This window comes from Phaenicophaeus curvirostris, chromosome 2 (assembly GCF_032191515.1).
Source record: "Phaenicophaeus curvirostris isolate KB17595 chromosome 2, BPBGC_Pcur_1.0, whole genome shotgun sequence".
NCBI lineage: Eukaryota > Metazoa > Chordata > Aves > Cuculiformes > Cuculidae > Phaenicophaeus > Phaenicophaeus curvirostris.
Window position 1 is genome coordinate 46,241,843 of NC_091393.1, and position 14,795 is coordinate 46,256,637.

Sequence of the window (14,795 nt, forward strand, 5' to 3'; positions counted from 1 at the left end):
ATTCTTCTCTCCTTTGAGTCCATTTCTAAAGTAGGGTTCACCATAAAGAAAAAGATTTATCAATTATACCATCAAACTCAGAGGAAATATCCCAATACATGGTATAGGTGTTTAATAGCTATTCTCTTTTTCACTTCAATTTTTTGCTACAACAAGCAGCAGAATTGACAACTGGTTAATAACCCTAGAATTAGGTGCTGTCCTACTGACACAGCACCATGTGGTACAAGAAAAGATCAAAAGAATTTAAACTAATCTGATTAAAATGGTACACACTACATATTGTGAATAGAACAGAAAGCAAACGCCATGAGTTGTTTAGATGTTAGAACGCCACAATCTCAACAGTGAGCTATGCGAACTGAGAAATCTTTGAAAATACAAACCCTCCCTAATGACTTTTAATAATGATCAAGTAAGGAATGCATTCTGTATTCATATACATATTTTTGTACACATGTAGGTAAAGCAGCCCCACTACTAGTGGTTTGGAACTCAGATTATAGATCTTCAATTTACGACCATCAAGTATAATGTCACATATCACAAGTTCTTTAGTGCATCAACATTTTATTCCCCTGCATTCGTATGATTACACTCATACAAAGTACTAAGGAAAAAAAACTGTGTGGAATTGAACTTATTTCAGACAGTGAAAAAGATAGATTATTCAGAAACAATCTATTCTTTGTTCTTTCATTACAACCTCTACTGAGGAATGGTCGGTTTTGTTTGGTTTGTTTTTTTGTTTTTCTCAATCTGATGCCTGTAACATAATGCAACCTTAAAGAAAACATTATTACTTTAATGATACAAAAGAAAAGGAACCGAGCTGCTCAAACAATCATGAAGATGCAGTATCCCTTTCTAGAGGCAAAAAGGCATATGTAAAAAGATCGCTCAAATACTCATAAAACATTTTAGGGATGCCTTAGATGAGTTATTTCACTTACTAGCCAGGCAGCCTAAATCCCTTTTAATTAATAAAGAAGAAATAATAGAAGGAAAGAGAGATGCTGAAAGGAGATGCTTGTTCTACTTTTATCAATGGTAGTCTTTTGCCATGAAAAAAAAAAAAAGATTCTCTTCAATAAAAACAAAATGCAAGAATGGGAAAAGTTGACAAAATATAGTGAACAGCATCCCCTGTCGCATGCTCTTTGCCAGCTCAAACTGCAGAAAGCTACAATTCTAGCTGTGCTTTCCTGAAGCATGCTTAACACAAACCTCTAACTAAAACAGAAAGCATCTATTACAGTTTCACCTTCTCTTCCAGTATGCAACGCCATTATCAAGGATCAACCACATTACAGGTTTACAGAGAGCAGTATTAACACCAGCAGCTGAGAATACTTCAGGGTATTTCTGGTTTGGTTTTAGCCCGTCCCAAAGCAACTAATTATGAAGCAGAGCAGGGTGCAACAGACAACACTACAGACTAATTTATAATCCAGCATGCAAAACTACTACGTACAGGGCTTGAAATTTAATAGTTTGCTAAGCACTGGGTTAATTTCCAAAAGCCTAATCATGTTAGGCTATATTAATTTAGAATAAAGTTATTCAATGACTACAACAGGAAAATATTACTGTTAAAAAGAAAGCCAGAATTTCCAGTAGGAATTGTCACTATTCTGAATAATTCTAAGATTAGGAGAAGTTTAGGAGCCAGGAAATTAAAAAAAAAATTTCACTCTTTCATTCTGAAAACCATGTTTTTATTGCTTTAAGAACAATGTTCAGTAAGAAATATAGCAATACTTCACATTCTATCTTCATTAATTTTCTGGCATTTTGTTTTCCGTATTTTCAGTGAATGCACACATTTGCACAAATTTTGTATCTATAGGTTTGGAGTACTCAGAAAAAATATTGTGCTGCAGAAGAACGTTCAGGATTAAGCCCTTGTCTGATTAATTGCTCATAACTGAAAGAACATCTCAGTATATACCGAGATGAATAAAAATACAGGTGAGAGCTGGTTCCTCTCACAAATAAGTACAAAATCATGTTTTGGTGTGGCTTTAACAAACAAAAACAACAATAAAAAAAAAACCAAAAGAGCTGTCTTATATTATATAGACATATGGAAAAATATAGCACTCAAAACCACTGTGCTTTTTTCCTAAAGAGATTATTCAAATTTTTGTAATTTGGTTACACAAAAATATATTCACCATTTTGCCCTGAAAATAAAATTTAAAGATCTGACAAATACATCATCTCATTGAAAACACTATTAAGCAATAAAGAAATACAGGGGAAAAAAAGAACCGGCATGGCAACTTGATACTAAAATTTCTCAAGACCAGCCCTTTGTTTGAGTGTACTTTTTTAAGTGGATCAAAGCTTCAGTTTGGTTTGTTTGGCCATTTTTTTTAATTTGTTGTGTTGTTTGTTTTGGGTTGGCTTGGGTTTTGATTTTTGAGGGTGGAGTGCTTGTTTTTCTTGGGGTGGAGGGGCGTGAGAGGGGGAATAGCATTTTCCTTAAAAGGAAAGCATTTTAAGAAGTCAGTAAGGCTAGCTGCAAGCTATTATAGTTTTTTAATATTTTAAGCAAACAACATTTAACTAAAAAACATTTAATAAATATTGACACTTAAGAAATGGATTCAGAAGACCAGACAACACAGTCCAAGATCCCTGTAAACGGTGTGTCCAAAAGTCTAATTGAAAATGTGTCGGGTAACTGAATTATAGTTAACCCCTTACTTCCATTTTCCAAAACTGTATGCTATCAAGACACAAAATCTTAAAGCTTGTTGTTTAAATTAGGTTGGTGCAAAAACAGTTACCGTTTTTGTAATTCAAAACTGGGATGCTAATTTTGGATTAAACTTTTATTTAACTGTGTTCATGTAGTATCCTATTTTAAAGTGCAAAATTCACTCTAGTTATTTATGCTAGTGGTTTTGTTTTCACTTGTTTTTGCTTTTTTTTATATTATGCTGCCAAATTAGAGATGAGGAAAAAGTAAATCTGAGCAAAAGGGAGTTCAAAAGGGAATGTAAAGCAGTGGAAACTGCAAGCAATATCAACCAAGCATTTGGCCAGAGTAGCAACAAGTGTAAAGCTTGACATTGGTCCCAAAACATTTGTAATGGAAACAAGAACCCTGAAGATGAGGAGGGTCATGGACATCCTTCTGCAATAGACGACAACCACCTGAGGGCCAGTATTGAAGTGGACCCACACAAAACAACTTGAGAGGTTGCAGAAGTTGACCACTCAACAGTTGTTCAACATTTGCACCAAACTAGAATTTCAAAAAAAGCTCGATAAATAGGCACCACGAGCTGAATGAAAATCAAAAAAATCACGATTACTAAGTCCATTCTGCACTTCTTTTGTGCAACAAAACCAATCCATTTCTTGGCTGCATTGTGATGTATGATGAAAAATGGATTCTACACAACAATCAGCAGCATTACACACAGCGGCTGGAGTGAGGTAAAATACCAAAATACCTCCCCAAACCAAAGCTGCATCAAAAGAAGGTTATGGTCACTGTTTGGTGGTCAGCAAGTGGAATAATCCACCACAAGTTCTTGAATCCTGGCAAAAAGATTAAAGCGGTGAAGTACTGCCAGGAAATTATCAAAATGCACCAAGAACTGCAAAATTTATGTACAATATTGGTCAATCAAAAATGACCAATTCTTCTTCATGACAATGCCCAACTGCATGTTTCACAAGTGACTCTGCAGAAGTTGCATGTAACTAATGCCTCACGCAACTTACTCACCAGACCTCTCTCCCACTGATTACCACATTTTCAAGCATCTCAACAACTTCCTGCAAAAGAAGGTTTTCCACAACCATGCAGCAGCTCAAAACACCTTCAAATAATTCATCAGTCACAGGACTCCAAAATTCAAGGCTACCAGAATAAATAGACTCATTTCTGTTGGCAAAAAAAGGTGGAGATTCTAATGTTCTTATTTTGAATAAATGTTATTTAAAGCTGAGATAACTGCTTTCAAGTTGATTATTAGAAACAGCAGTTACTCTTGCCCTAACCTAGTATCCCTGACTGGAAGGCATTCTCAAGTTTTCCTCATTAAAAAAATGAAGTAAGTTTCAACAAGAAAGTTGCACTCAAGTATTCTCAACACACACTGTCGCTATCAGAAATATATAAAAAATAATAACACTGCCTAAGTACCTTGCCTTGTTAACACTGATAATATTGTATATTAAGTTCCCAGCATCAACCTACAATATTTTAAAAGTAAAAGGCAAAGGAAAGTAAATTTTTTATTATTGCATTATGCCATTCCTTTCATTCAGTGATTCTGCTTACACAGTGCACGCACAGACATAAAACAACACTACCTTCCCCAAGCAAACTACCCTGGTTTGCAGCTACGAGAGAATACAACTACACATTCATGTGAACAAAGCATAGATGATTTCCTACTCAAAGCTGCAGATCACCACTGCTGGTTTAAAAGGTGACCAGACAAACAACACAATTTCAAGAGCAAAATCATTAATACAATAGCTGCTATTTTAAAGTTTGTGTAACATTATAGAAACAAGACACCTGAAAATTACCTCCTCTTTCAATCCTGAATACAGTGAAAACAAAGTTTAACAAATTTTTCATTGTTTAGAGGACTGCAAATATGCAAGCCAAAATTGCATTTTAGATTTCGTGTAAGTCTGTATGTGTAGAGGACGCAAATGTATAAACCAACACATTCCAAGTGAATTCATTTGCTTAAGACATTACTAAAGCTCAATATTAAGAACTAACTGTAGGATCCCTAAATTGAATCTTAATTTGGCATCAGTCTATCAAGACACTTTGAACTGTTAATTATTTTCCAAAACCCCAGATGGTTATGTACCTCAACAAATTATTTAAAGGATAATGAAGCAGTGGGAGCATTATCCCAGCTAACAGCAGAATATAAATCAACATAGAATCATTCAGGTTGGACAAGACTCTTAAGATCATTGAGTCCAAACATAAACCATGATAACATACACGACAAAACACAATCTAAATCTCTACTTCCTATAGACCGGTTCAAACAGGTACAGAAGAGAAGGTTCTGTCCCCACACAGTACACAGCAGTGAAAAATAAAAATCCCCACACTTCAACAGAAGGAGCTTTTTGAAGTCTGTATTATTACATCTGGAACAAGCCATACTTGATAAGGGTATAAGAAAATCTCATCCTGCAAAATACCACAGCAAAACTTAGAATCCTGAAAGCAACATATGAATCCATAAACATATCAAGTTTTACCTTCGTTTTTCTCTCTGCAAGGTTAACAAGACAGCCGGACTTGGTTTTGTTTGTTTGTTTTCATAATTCAGATGTCTTGAGTAAACAGTTTTTTAACACAGATCTGCTTAGTTAAGACTGAACCAGAAAATTTCATTGTTCATTTTCCAAGAATAATTGAGAACTAGGACAAATTTGGCTGGACCATACCTAGTTTGTGATGCCAAAAGATTCAAATGAAGGCTCCAATCCTGCAACTGGATCTGTGTAAATAGCTGACAGGGCACACAAGCAGCTTCACATAAATTATTTGTGATCATAAATAAATAATGATCATTATTTTGAGGCGTTTCTGTATATATTTTGAAAGAAACTTGGCACTATTTGCATTTCTAAGCATCTTCTGTTATATTGACAAATAATTTCTGCAGGTTAGTTCAATTCTTATAATAAAATACAAAAGTATCAGCCATTTTACTGAAAGCATCGATAGTTACACAACTTCTGAAATGCAGTTTACTATTTTTTGTCAGGTGGTTACGTCAGCAAATTCAACTATAATATGAAGTTAATTTGCACCTAAAAGTGAGTAAAATTTTAATGTTTTACACAGTTTTAAACAGAGTATATTAATGTTTAAATGGAACATTATTTCCTGTTCTATACCACTACACCACCCTGTTCTACATTTATATTTTTAATTCACAATTTTTCAACAGCCCTAACATCTTTACACTGCCATAATTATAGCAGCACAGCTATAGTTCATGTTCTGTCAGCATTTCCTTTATAAGCTACATTCTTCAAGTTTGTTCCTGGGCCATAAAAATCCACGCCAGGTTGAAACTTTGTGTAGGAATTCCTATAGTAGTGAACAAGTTCCAACAATTATAGATCAATATACTTCATTAAGTCATTGAAGTTTTCTTTGATTGCTTTTAGAGAGGAGTAAAGTAGGAGTTAAAACTCAGCATTTTTAGTATCAATGGTTTTTGACCTGAAGACAGACTACCTATAGATAGAAGAAATTTTTTTTTGTCTATATCTTGTATTATTTACGAGCTACAAGATGCACAGAGGAGTAGTTTATTACCTGAATGTAGACACAGAAACAGACACAGAATACAAATACTACTATTTTCTACACTAAACCTAGCAGCTTGTTTCGAGGGTTTAACATTTCAGCTGCTTTAAGTTTCAAATACAAAAGACTCTTCGCCAAGATGCAGGAACCTGCACATTCAAAAACACTGTCCCAGTCCAGAAAGAGCACTGGTGTGTTTCACTTGCAATGGGAAATATACACAAAGTTTCAGGATCATGTAAATTTTATAGCCAGGGTACAAATCTGAAAAACGTTTCTCAAATGGAAACACTGACACAACCTTCACTATAGTATTGCAAACAGCAACGCTATTTTATAAATCTTAAACACTGTTTTTTAAAGTAGGTGTGGAATTGATTATTGTAACCAGGGATGAACTGTAGAACATAATACTCATGATTTCAAATTTCAAGTAGAAGTCCACTTGGTCGATTTGCTCAGGTGTTTATTTACTTATTTAAACAAGTAGACATATTTTAACAAACTACTTTTCATATGGTATTTTGCACTAATTTTCTTTCACTTAGCTTGGAGAATATTATAATCACCTGTTGGGACATCTGTTATCCAGGCTCCCTAACGGCACGAAAATTCCACTAGTAAAGCTTTTTTTTTAAAGAAAAACAAAACAAAACAAAATGATGGTATATTTACAGCTTTATAACCTTACAATTGAGTGCAGTTGATGTTTTCCCATTGGCATAAGGAAAGAAATTTTGAGCTAAGCATCTCTCCTCATCTGAAAATTCCAGCAAAGTAAAAGTTCTAATGACTGGTAAGGGTAATGGTAGCAGACCATTCCAACAAATATATTAGGACCAAAGGACTGCTGATTGTCAGCTTTACGCTACATCTCTCAAATCTTTAGAGATTTGTGAGAATTTGCCCTTGACTAATGGTACTGCCAATTTCAAGCCCTGACTGTACATGTATTCTCTAACTGGAATCAGTGGCTACAAAGCGGCCAGCGTATCGTTAGTCACAATACAACAGTAAGGTTGTGAACATACCTGAGCAATGTTCAAGGTCTAGAGCATTGGAGGATGGGCAGGACAAGACAGGACAGAACAAAAATAAAGGAAGAAAAAAAGAAAAGACAAAACAGTGACTATGAGGCCAGCCTCAAGGATCCCCAAGTCAGACTAAGCCCTCCCATTCTAAGATATAAAAAGAAAAAAATGTAACAAAACCCAGCTTTTCACTATTCTAGTAGTTTAACATGCCAATATAACAGAGTACAACAACACTTAAAAAAATTAATGACATGAACCAGTAATTATTTTTATTGTTTGAGCTAGCCATCTCCTACTGTCTGTCAAAGGTGTACTTGAGGCTGGCCTTATAGGAAAAAAAAGCAATGCAAAAAAAAAAAATCATATTTTAAATCTCTGCTTTTCAATTTAACATTCGTAAAGCAATATACAAATGATAGGAACAACGGTGTCCAATTAACCTAATATGATCTCGTAAAAAAAATTAAAAATAAATAAATAAAAATAAAAAAATCACTCTCTGGACCTAAACTGTTTTGCTTAGTTAGCTATAGCAAAGAAAAGAGAAAAAGAATAGTGCAGATTCTATGCAGAATTAAATCACATGTTACAGCATAGTACAGTACCTGCTTATTCAGACCTAGCATATTGCAGACCATATCCCTTGAATACGGTTGTTCCAGCACATATCTCAACAAAGCAGTCTGTGGCTCAAACAGATCCTTAAAAAAAAAAAGCAATCACATACAAACATATATTGCCTCAAGATTATGTTTAATACTGACTTTATGCTTAACTGAGTTAAACAACGCAAGAATGATTGCTTAATTTATGCAGATACATATTATCTGGCAAATCTTTTTGCTAATACCCAAAAGAAAGGAAGAAATAATCACAGCTCTTAAGAAGTGACAGACTTTATGGGGACCAAGTAGAAGAATATTTTTCATCCAGTAAGAGAATGGCACACTTTTTGAAACAGCCGTGAAATACCGGAAGACCATCAAGAACTCAAAGGAACCAGGCAAGACAATTGAGGAAGCCAACTGACCAAGATGCATAAAACCCATGAGAGGCGTGAAGAAAGCAGATATGGAACATCTGCTCACAGTATCTTCCAACAGTTAAATCACTTCAAAGAAAAACATTATCTGAAGCTAAGTTCAAAACAAACAGAAGGAGCTGATTCCTCAATGCAACAAGAAGCTAAAATGCGGAACTCCTTGTCAAAGGGATGTTGAGGATGCTAAAAGCTTACATGGGCCCAGGAAGAGAGTGAACAGATATCTGGAAGAGGAAGGTTTATTAAACATGCAGAAACCAAAACTGTCTCAGGAAACACCCAAAAGTATAACGGGTGTTGAGGGTGAACAATACACATGACTTTAGATATTCTATCTTCATACCCTTCCTTAGACACCTAGGATACAAAGAGTGGGATGCTGGACAATGTGAACTTTTGTCCTGAACCCTTACAGTTTTTAAATTCTCTCAGTACACCACTATCTCACACTCAAGAGTTTTAAGTTTAAATAAGCCAACTTATATTCAAGTTTGAATTGTAAAATTATCTTTCCTATGGAATTACAAAGAACACAAAAAAGAAGAAATTACCTTCCCACTGTTTTTAATCTCCTCACTGCTAAACTACTTTTCCAGTCAATTCCCAGCTCTCACTTGCCCTCTCACTCGCCCTCTCATTCACCCACAACCACAAAGCACATTAAACGTCACGTTCTTCAGCAACCTGGGCAGCAGCTGTACCACATGCTGCTTTAAAGGTCCTATGTATATAGCTTGAAATCACTGAACTATATAACATAGTGAAAACATGTACATCTTCAACGTTAGCATAGCTGGAACAATAGGATACTCACAGCTGAAATTATTTCCCCCCCATGATGATAAAAGCCTCGTATTTATTGAATATAACATGTTTAAGAAGCTTAATAAGGCATACCTTATCATATGGTAAGAGACCTTTCAAAGGAAAACGTAGAGTTGTAGGATCCAGCTTCCATGAGTTACACATGGCACCTGAGTTATTTACCACAGGAAGAAGACTACAGCGACCTACATGCAATGAAACAAATTCTAAAACAGTGAAACTGGCCTATTATTTAACCATTCTGATGCAAAAACTGGCCTCAGCCACTTTTATGTCCTCCTTAGATTTCCACTGATTAAAGCTTTTACCCAAATGATTGCTTCAGCCTGGTTTTATTTTTCTAACTTATTTTCAACTAATAAAATATCTAAGGAGTAAAATCCCCATCTGTTCAGGTAGGTACTCTGAAAATACAAGTATTTGCAAACATTAATCTAAAAGTGCCATTTAGGTTACTAGGAGACTGCTCCTTTGTTTGACCTAAGGATTTAATTTCGGTATACTGACCCTTTGCACAAACAAAATGGTAGGACTAATCTAAGTATATTATCTAGTCTTCTGATTTTCCTTCATTCACCCTGTAAGACAAACTATGGGCAAGGCTCTGTTCAGTCAACTAGTCAAATACAAGCTTCTGTACTCCAGTTACAGTCAATGGAGATCTAGCCAATTCAGCTGATAGCACGTTAAGAGTTTTCTGTAGGGTAAATGTAGATTTGCTAGTCAGTGTAGACCAGACACCTGGGATTTATTTAAGCTGCTTAAACACAAGCATCTGAAATGAGACCCTAGTGTATCTGTATATCAGCATCTAAATTTAGGTGCCTCAACTTTCACTCAAATCTGTCTGTCAGTTCAAATTCCATGACTTCTATTCTCAAGACTGGTCATGTTACCACCAGATACAACAAGTATTAAATAAATATTTATTTCTTCCCTTCAAGTGTATCTATACAAGTCATTTACACGCAGAAAACTGGTAAAAATTTGCATGTGATCCCGGAGAGTCATATGCTTAAAAGCTATCCCACACTTTCAATAGAATAACTACACGCTTCCGAAACACAATATACTTTGGAACATTACAGATGAATTTACATTCTTAATCTCTGCACTTAAAAAACTCAGTTGCAATAAGCCTTGCTTAGATCTAAGATATGACACAGTTGTTATTAAGCTACTTAATTCTTAAAGCAAAAAGAAAACAATATTTTCCTTTTGAAGAAAAAAAATGCAACAGGCAACACAATTAAACAGGCCAAATTTCAACCTTCAAATTTCTAGCAATAAACAAATGTAAGGTTGTTTTTTCAAAGAATAGAAGAGCCAATACTCATCCAAGCTAGGAAATGTTCACATAGAAGCTTGCAACAATAGGAATAAGGCTGAGCATCTACAAAAGCTCCAATGGAAACTGAAGTCAGAAAACACTCCGTGACTAACGTGCCAGTGGATATATATTAACTCAAAATCGTTGAGCATAGAAAACCTACAATTTTCTTAACGTCTACTGTAGCTAGGAACTGTATGGCCATGTAACAAGCGGTACACTTCAAGTATCATCTTGTAGCAAAAAATTACTTTTACCCGACCAATGCGAATTTTCCCCTTCAAAGCAAAAACTTAAGAGAAATAAGTCTGAGAACTAATTGACAAAAGTTAAGATACTGCATGAAACATAAGCACTGAATCAATTTGCTTACATTAATATACACCTCAAAAGGCTATATGAAAAAAAAAATGGTTTATTTTGAACTATTAAGTCATTCATGAAGTCATTGTCTTACCACAAATGGAATTTATTCTTGCTGTAGGTCTGAAGGTATCCACAAAATCCGACACTAAATTACCTAGTAACTGGATAAGAAGGGGAGAAAACAAAAAAAGTTAGGGGTTTAAGTAGGAGTTTATATATTTTAATAAAATATACAGGAATTCACTAAAATAATTAGCTTCCTACACATTTCAACAACTCAACAACTCAGAAAAATGATCCAGGTCCTACAAAAGGAAAAATGTGATCTTACAAAGAAAGGGCAGCAAGCACTTTTTTCATATTGCACCCAAACGAGAATTTATAGAATAACTGTTTCTCCTATGCATAGTATATATTTAGTAACAGATTACATTCTTTTTGTAAATAATGATGGTTTCCATTGCATATAGCATAACTGTATTTAAATAAAGAAAACACTGGTCAGCTAATTAAAGTGATTTTTCTTATTTTGAAGCCACAGAGAAAGCATAAACTGCTAGGTAAGCATGACCTGCATTTCCAAATATACTCAACAAAGCCAATTCAGAATACCAAGAGTTTTGAACATCAGGCTATAGGTCAAAACGATGTCATCAATTTTATGCAAGAACAGAAGGAGCCTTTGTCTTATCTCAAGCCTTTATCTTAATTTACAAGCCTAGACACAGAGTTTACCAATAAATAGATTACAAATCTTCATTTAAACCTTGTATTAGAAAAATAAAATTATTCTCGTTTTGTGCGGAACAATACTCCAGATTACATGATTTGATATCATATCATTACCCAATGGGGAAGTTTTCCTTCAGGATATAGTTTTCTGATTTCTGTAACTGCAAAGTAGGCAGGTAACAAACATGCATTTCTTTCCAAAATGTAGGCTACCACCTATGAATAAAAAAATACATCAGTGTAAAAGACTTTGGATAAGGTAAAAAAAGGTATAGTCTGTTTACTAGTCTGAGGCGGCCCATGAAAACAGATGTAAAAGTCAAAATAATTCTTCTTAAGTTTTATTTTGATAGTATCACATTTGTTTAAAACCTGGTTTTACTTGTACAAATGTAAGTTTGCGAGTTTAAGCCTAAGTGAAACTATATCTCTGTGTCTGCCTACAAAGTACTGATTACTAGTTTTACTCAGTACATCTTACTTCAGTACATCAATTACTAGTTTTATTCAGTACACCTTACCTTAGGCAATTCAAACATTGGGCCTGACTCTCCTGTTAACCATTAAAAATCCCTATGTACAATACCCCTCAAAAGCTCTTTGTTTACTGTATAAAATGCAATTACAGAAAAGAATGAGAGCAGCAAAGAGTAAGTCTTTGCTGTTGAACTGTATCAACTCTCAAAGAGAGCTATTCCAGCTATTAGAAACTCACAAATACCAAAGAATGAGCCTTACCTCTCTTGCTGCTAAAAGCTGCTGCACAACAGCTGAGCTCACAGTGTTCGGAATTGTTAAGATTTTCTCCAAGATCACTTTCAACAGATCACGCACACCCTAAAGAAAGCACAAAAAAATAATGTTCTCAGATACCCTTTATTTCTGGCAGAAAGATTACAGAATCAACATGGTCAGACAATATTTTGAAAGACAAAACAGCAGTTTGTTGCCAAACGTCAGAAGACAGACTGCTACTGAGAATATGAATGCTAATGACATTAAACTCCTTAAGGAACTTTGCAATCTTAGGATAACCCAGACGAGAAAATAAGTGCTGAAATTTCCATATGCATCCAGACACATCCAAACTACAATGGCTTGCGCAGACTGACCGAAGTACAACATTGTATTTTATGTTTATTGCTCTAACATGCTCGCCAAGGTGGGTGAGGTGGTTTTCTGCAAGAGATGCGTGGTTCCCTACTCGTTCTGTTAGAGCTGTACCCTGCCAAAGACTCAGCTTTCAGGGCCTTTTTCCTACGCAGCAACAGGAGGCAGAGCAGATACGAGAACTTCAGCCTTACTACTTGATAGCATGACTTTTTCATGTGTACCATTTCTGCAAGTGCATTAAGTTTATTTAGCTTGTAATGGAAAGAGGGATGGAAGATAAATGTGTAATAAAGAAAAGAGTAAGATAAGTTCCATACTCCATACAGAATTATATGTCAAGGTAAAGCCTAACTATGAAAAAGCATCAAAAGTGGTCTCACTGAAGTATTATTTTTTTCTTTCACAGTCAAAGCAGACTTTGAAACACTAGACGTCTCCAACATGAAAATCATAAAAACAAAGCAAGAAAATAACGTGTCTTATCACAAAGAAAGGAATGAGGGGAAGATACCTTGTAGTCTACACCTCCAATAATCTTCCGGACCAGCTTAAACGTTAATGCCCACAACTGTGTCCTTTCCCATTCAAGTGTATCAGAGTTTATAAGAGATTCACAAACCATCCTAGCAGAAGGAAACAATGCAAGAATCAATGACAAACAATAAACATATACTCTCTGGTAATAATTTTACAATGCCATCTTACAACTTCCATGGATCCTATTTATGTATTCATTCTGACATAGCTTACCTTGGTGGCAAAAGTCCAGTTTCTACTGCCATTGCTAAACAGTCATAAAGAAAAGAAATTCTTTTAGGACTATGTTGGCTATGAATGAATCTTACAATCCACTGGACGCACTGTTCATGGGATTCCTGAAAAAGCAATAAAGAGGAAAAAGAAGGTATTTAAAGGTATTGAAATAAACTGTAAAATCCATACCCACAGCATGTTATGAAGAAATGAAATGAACAGAAGAGCAAGGTTATGAATGAAGTTATCCAGCCATCCAATATACAGTTTTCCCTACAATCTTTATCTTATTTTGAAGAAGTCCAGTTGTCCAGTACTGCAAACACCTCCTACCTGAAATGTCTATTTCTACAGTCAACTTTTTTTTTCACATATAAATTAGCACAGAATAGAATAAAACTGTTCAATATTATTCTTCCATATTCACAATTATAATCAAATCCAGTGAAAACAAAGATGACCAGGCACTCACAGAAGACTGCCTAAAGTTATTCAACTTTTGGACAGTAATTTTTGAATATAAACACCTTTTTTTTTTTTCCCCTTACTTACTCACTTCTACCAGAACGCCTATAAAAAAACTACCTTTTTTTGTTTATTTCTTTACTGTTATATTTACCATTTGCTTATCTTCATTTGCACTGCTCACCAACCTTGGCTGAATAGCAATATAATATCACAAATGCCAAAACTAATCTTCTTGCAAAGTCTTTATATTCTTTACTGAACTGTATCTGAAACTAGATTCTGAATGACTGGACACAGACCCTACAGCTGAAGTGTTTGTCTACTAAAAGAGGTTTCACTATATTAAAAAAAAGTACACAAAGTAAATGTAAGCAATAAATTAAATGTTAACCTGGGAAAGACTGCTCCAGAACTGTCTAAAAGCGCCCAGGCAGCTGATCAGCTTGGTTCTCTCATCTTCAGGAGTGTCCATAAACATACTAGTGCAAATAAGAACATTAGTTATTGGCAGCATCCAATAAAAGAGCACAAGTAAACAGAAAGTCTTGCACAAATAAACTAACGTTGCACTCACCCAGGAAAAGCTTCTTCAATTACTTCTGTTTTCTATAAGAGAAAAACACCAAATGAGTTATTATGAGAAGCTGATGAAATTGTTTAATTCTGTTATTGCAGCTTTCTTTCATACCTTGAGAAGATTAATATTTTGGAATTTCATTAAGTTTTTGTCCCACTTAAATTTCATGACACTGAGTTAGACAAATCAATTATACAGTTAATTTCTCATCTGAGTTTAAATCTACAGCTTCT

At 34.9% G+C, this 14,795-nt stretch overlaps 1 protein-coding gene across 2 annotated transcripts in view; it reads right to left on the minus strand.

Annotated features, from left to right (window-relative positions):
* The window catches only part of MED23 (mediator complex subunit 23), a 42,258-nt gene that overhangs the window by 24,540 nt on the left and 2,923 nt on the right, over positions 1–14,795 (minus strand). The window contains exons 2-11 of one of the 2 annotated variants that reach the window (XM_069851895.1): positions 14,560–14,591; positions 14,377–14,464; positions 13,515–13,639; positions 13,276–13,387; positions 12,390–12,488; positions 11,766–11,867; positions 11,011–11,080; positions 9,296–9,408; positions 7,962–8,057; positions 7,354–7,371 (exon numbers count right to left, since the gene is read on the minus strand). In XM_069851895.1, the coding sequence (XP_069707996.1) occupies positions 7,354–7,371; positions 7,962–8,057; positions 9,296–9,408; positions 11,011–11,080; positions 11,766–11,867; positions 12,390–12,488; positions 13,276–13,387; positions 13,515–13,639; positions 14,377–14,464; positions 14,560–14,591 (855 nt within the window). The remainder of the gene's footprint in view (positions 1–7,353; positions 7,372–7,961; positions 8,058–9,295; positions 9,409–11,010; positions 11,081–11,765; positions 11,868–12,389; positions 12,489–13,275; positions 13,388–13,514; positions 13,640–14,376; positions 14,465–14,559; positions 14,592–14,795) is intronic. The other variant, XM_069851896.1, reaches the window with a different exon arrangement.